At 35.3% G+C, this 5661-nt stretch overlaps 1 protein-coding gene across 1 annotated transcript in view; it reads left to right on the top strand.

The window, feature by feature from the left end:
* The first annotated feature begins 254 nt into the window (after window positions 1-254).
* The window catches only part of LOC117178454 (glutamate receptor ionotropic, kainate 2-like), a 116629-nt gene continuing 111222 nt past the window's right edge, over window positions 255-5661 (top strand). Inside the window, exons 1-2 of the mRNA XM_033369881.1 lie at window positions 255-335; window positions 1597-1854. Of these exons, the coding sequence (XP_033225772.1) occupies window positions 255-335; window positions 1597-1854 (339 nt within the window). The remainder of the gene's footprint in view (window positions 336-1596; window positions 1855-5661) is intronic.

The raw sequence follows: 5661 nt of genomic DNA on the forward strand, positions 1-5661 counted from the left end.
ATTGTTACTTATTTGATTAACTAATGCATTTAACTAATTCCCTTTATTAAAACCCCACTTCTATTTATAAATTTTTAAATATTCGCAGTTGACATTTTTTTAATTACACAACTTTGACTGCCTTCAACTAAAATAAAAAAATATTATTACTCATGTATCTGGCAATATTTTTTCACGTCTAGTGTTCTTAGTGGAATTTATTATAACCATGCTTTTTCCATGCTTTGCAGAGGGCAGATTTAGCAGTTGCTTCGATGACAATCAACTATGCAAGGGAAAGTGTAATTGATTTCACTAAACCGTTCATGAATCTGGGCATCGGAATTTTATTTAAGGTGAGTAAATATGAAAAAATATGTTAAATTACCACCTCGTCATAAAAAAAGGTAATTGGTATCCTGAAGCTTTTTCAAAGATATGAAATAATCTTACTAAAAAAATAAACAACAATGAAGAATTATTTTTGTCACATGTTTCAGTCTAAATGTAAAATTACTGAAGAGGATTGAAGGGTCATGAACAAAAGTCTGTCAAAAAAGGAACGCAAGAATCCGCAGAGGGAAAGATTCTCAAATAGAAGAATAGGCACTCTATAAAATTATTTTTTCTAAAATTCGTGTAAAAATTGTAAAATTTTTGTAGGGATAAAATATTTGAAATGAATTCAAAAGCAATTAAATATGGAAGTTGTCTGCTATCTTTAACGATCTGCCGACAATATTTTTTTACTTTCTCTAATTTCCTATTTCCTTATTTCAAAAACCATGTGACAAGTGGATGACGTGACCAGACTCCCACCTTACCCTCGCCTTTCTTATTTCCCAATTTATTTTCACACGAAGCGCCACATCGAGATAAAAATTTGGGATAATAAATAAGAAGCACGAAGAAAGGTGGGTCTGGTCCTAAACTTTAATAATTATAAAAAAGCAAAAAAATACAAAAAACTTTTTTCATAATTATACAAATTTAGGACCAGACCCATCATTCTTAGTGCTTCTTGTTTAGTATCCTAAATTTTCAACTCGGTATGGCGTTTCGTATGAATATAAGTTGGGAAATAAGAAAAGTGGCGGTAAGATAGGAATCTGGTCACGTGACCCACTCATCACATGGCGTTAAAAGGAGAAAATTAAATAAACGTGTTCTGACTGTTGAAACATTTACAGCAATGCGTAATTGGAGATTAGTATAATTTTATACCACGCCTGACTATAATCGGCCTTATCACTGGCGTACTCGGAATGCCTCGTCTCGCCAGTGAATACTCTCACCGTTATAGTCAGACGTCACGACGGCCTTTCTCCAACATCCGCACTCCTTCATTTCTACTGGAAAAAGCAGATTTTATCATTTTTCTAGGCAAAGTATCCAATTCGACTGAAACTTGGACAATATTTTTACAGCGAAATTTAAAGAAAAGACAAAATTACCAACCTGTCATTAAATTTCCTTCTCAAAGGGTATGAGTCACTCCCCAATACTGATAAAAGAATATTATAAATAGAAAAATTCATGACCTCTTCAATTGTCCAAAGTGCGAGTGAACACATTGGGGAACAGTTTTAATTAAAATCGTAGCGTAACATAATTTAGGTACCATCCAGTCAACCGACCCGGCTCTTCTCATTCATGAATCCATTGGCCGTGGAGATTTGGCTGTACGTGCTGGCTGCCTACATGCTGGTCAGTTTTACTCTTTTTGTGATGGCTCGATTCAGTCCATACGAATGGAACAATCCTCATCCCTGCCTCGGAGAGAGTGACGTAATTGAAAATCAGTTCACCGTCAGCAACAGTTTCTGGTTCATCACTGGTACTTTCTTGAGGCAAGGAAGCGGCCTCAACCCTAAGGTATATTCTACGAGGTGCTTCTTCATGGATTCCTTTTCGTTCTTCGTCATCTAGATTATCGTCTTACCCATTCCCCGCTACTTAAAAATTCTGATTCCAATGAATTGCAAGAACTCTGGATTTTTAGCAACTGATTTTTATATACAAATTTTTAGGAACTTATTTTCAACACACAGATTTTTAGGAACAGATTTTTAAGAAGAAATTTTTTGTACAGATCTTCAGAAGAACTGTACATGTATGAAAAAGATTAATTTTTCAGATCACGATATAAATTTGTAGGTGATAAAAATGACAATTTCACTATTGTTTGTGAAAGATTAAGTAATCAGAATCGTGTGATTGCTTCAGGTATCCGGTCGGATGCCTTCGCGACTCTTCTCATTTATGAATCCTCTCGCGGTGGAGATCTGGTTATTCATGCTGGGCGCTTACGTGATGGTGTCTGTAACTATTTGGATAGTGGCAAGATTTTCGCCATATGAATGGGTAGAACCAGAACCATGTCCAAGCTGCAAATGTCCACTACAGGTAGGCTCCTGTCAAGTGGTGCTAGAATCAATATTTGGAGAAGGAATAACAAATTAGTACGAAGATACTAAAACAGTACTTTGTAGTCATTCAGGAAGTCCTTTATTCTTCAAATTAAATGTTGCTTTGCTGTTACTCTCAGATTTTCTTCCATACCGCCAAAAATAATTCCGTTAGAATGAATCGAGTAGGTGGAAGCCAAAGAAATTTCTTAAAGTTGGACCGTGTATTTAAGGGTCACACATATAGTCAGAAGTATAAAATTCATGTTCAGTCACATAGTTTGAAATTTTAAAACTTAACTTAAAATTATCTAAATGAAAATGTAAAAATTTTAAAAGGTCTTTGAAAAACATCTTTATGATGCATACAGTAAATGAAGTAAAATTTAACAGTATAAACTTCTAAACGCCGTTTGACGTCAAATAAAGTACCACTAATAATTTATTTGAACTGATTTCATATTAATTAATTTAAAGTAAAACATTCTTAAGTTGATGTTTAAAATTTTAGATAATCCCTTGAAATTCAGTACATTTTATCTCAAAAATTAAAAAATACTAAATACTATCTCTGATTGCGTAAACTTTGAGTTAGCGGAGCACGAGAAAAAATTAGAGCGACTAAAATTGAGTTTTTCTTTTTTCTTTATATCCATCAATAAATCAAATTCAATCGGAATATCATCAAGCTTTTTCTGAATAGCATAAATTCTGAATATTGATTTTTCTTATTTTCTGCCTATCCGTCAAATCACGATTGATCAGATTATCATGCATTCTTTCTGGCAGGGATATGGTAGAGTGAAGCAATTCGTTCTTCAGTCTTTTGAAAATATTTTAATAACATTTTCAATCATAAAGTTCAGTAAACCTATTCTCAACATGTCATACCTCCAAACCGGCAGTTAATGGAATACATTTTAGAAAGAAGACTGCAATTTTTAAGTTTCAAGTCAAATTAGTTTTCAATGTAAAAAAATCAAACTTTGTATTTTTAAACTAGATAAAACATCGCGTTGGAAGATAGCGGAAAAAATACGTAGAACGTGGTTGGTAATTCTTAACATCGTGGAGTACCATTTTCCCCTAACATTGTACAGTAAAACCTTATACGTAATTTATCCTTAATATAATTTAACGTTTAAATAAATTACGTGTATTTTGACTTGCAAATTCAAATTATAATAAAGACTCTTTCAAAGTAAGCAATTGAAAAACCCCCATGTAATTGCTCATTTGATTTCGCACCACTTGGCGGGGGTCTCGCTATTGTCAGGGTGGTCATATCAGCGCCTTGGATTCCAGCAGTGACGACATCCCGATGCCCAGAACAGTCAACGATTTTAATTTGGCGAACAGCTTCTGGTTTACGGTCGGCACCCTTATGCAACAAGGAAGTGACCTTAACCCCAAGGTAATCATGCCACACAGAGTCGGAGAAATATAAATTTAAGCAGAAGAACGCAGTATAACGCAAGGCACCTTATTTATAAATATCTAAGTTTTTAACTTTATCCAAAAAAATTCATTAAATTCTGTTACGAGAAAATTTATCTAAAATATTAAAATGTAGTCAAACTAGGAACCACGCGCCTATAAAGAAGGGTTTCGTAACCTATTAAGACAATAATTAGATTCGTTAAATCTTTTATTTTCTGCTATCAATCCAACGTCTCTCCTTTCTTCTATTCGATTCATCCTAACCCTGTGTCATCCGATCATATTTTATTGTCTCTTCTATTCACCTTTTAATCTCCTCTTCTACTCCCCTACTTACGCTACTTCCCATTTCATATTAGCGTCTATAGGTCCTCCTCTATTCTTTCCTATTTCCCAACTCCCTCCTATTACTTTTACAACTTCACTACCCCCTACCTCACTTTCCTACTTTACTGCCTTATCCTACTTACGCTTCCTTGACTTCTTTTCATTCCCTCCCTTTATTATAATATCCTCGCGTCACCCACTCCCTATCATCTATTTTCAATCACCGCCTACTTCCTCTCTAATACTAGCTTTCATAGGCCTGCCCTTACCTCTGGCCTACTTTTTATCACCTCCTCTTCTCACCTCACACCCGCTTGAGCCCTACTCCTAATTTTGTACGTCCCCTCCGCATTCCAATTCACGGAAACCTCACTTCTTCTACTACCCTCCTTCACTTTCCTTTATTCCCCTATCCAACCATTATTTCTCTACTCACAATCACCTTTTCCTCTCACTCTCTCAACCCTTTGCTACACTAATTGGCATTCCTTAATTTTCCTTCCCGTCCTTATTTACACTCAGGTCACTTTCTCCATTCCTCTCCAATACTTCCCCTCTATCACACCCCCACCCCTCCTTGGGTTTTACCTGCTCTTCTTCCCTAACTTCCCATACTTCCACTTTAGTCATATGTGTCTCCAACTTTACACCCCCCACATCTCCTTTTGGGAAAAAGGTACGATGAACGAATCAACGGAAAAAACTATAAGGATTACTGTCTAAGGCTATGAAACCCCAAAAAATATTCTAAGTGGGCAACAGGCCGTTTCAAAAAAGGTTGTCGTAGCCTAACAATATATTAGCTAGGTTTCATAAATCAACCCCTTCCCCATTGCACTCCTTCCCTCTACTTTTCTATCTAATCTCGTATTTTCATAGAAGTCCAATCCTATCCCATTGAATACTATGCTAGCCTATCTTATTCTTTTCTCTCAAATTCCAACTTATGCTTCCCTCACCTTCTACCATCACTTCCCCTCTGAAACTCATCATATACTCCTTTTAAATGTAACTTTTCCTACATTCGCAACCCTTCCTTCCCCAACCCATCACTACCCTACTTCATATTCGCTCCCCTTTACATCCCCTACTTTTCCTTTTCTCTTTCATTCACCCTTCTTTTTCTTCGCTCCCCTTGCTTCCTCAACAATTACTTCTCCTTTCACCAAAAATACGACGGACGGACGCGCAGAGATTCAAAAATAGATTTTCACAAATTAAGTCACAGGTCGCAATTTTTAACGATTTCAAAGTTCTTTTAAAATACTTTGCTTAAAATTCCGTATCAATCACTGAAGGTCGATTTTCGATTTTGTTATTTGTGAAATGTTTTCATAATGAACAATGCAAGAAAAATATGATTTCCCGATGTATTATTGTTTCTGTTACTGTAAACAATCAAAGTACATAATTAATCAATAGCACTCGATGCAAAGACACAATTATAATGACAATAAATGGTTTGAGCAACTATTTTATTGTTATGAAAAATAGAATAAACAAATAG

Source organism: Belonocnema kinseyi, chromosome 8 (genome assembly GCF_010883055.1).
Source record: "Belonocnema kinseyi isolate 2016_QV_RU_SX_M_011 chromosome 8, B_treatae_v1, whole genome shotgun sequence".
NCBI classification, from domain to species: domain Eukaryota; kingdom Metazoa; phylum Arthropoda; class Insecta; order Hymenoptera; family Cynipidae; genus Belonocnema; species Belonocnema kinseyi.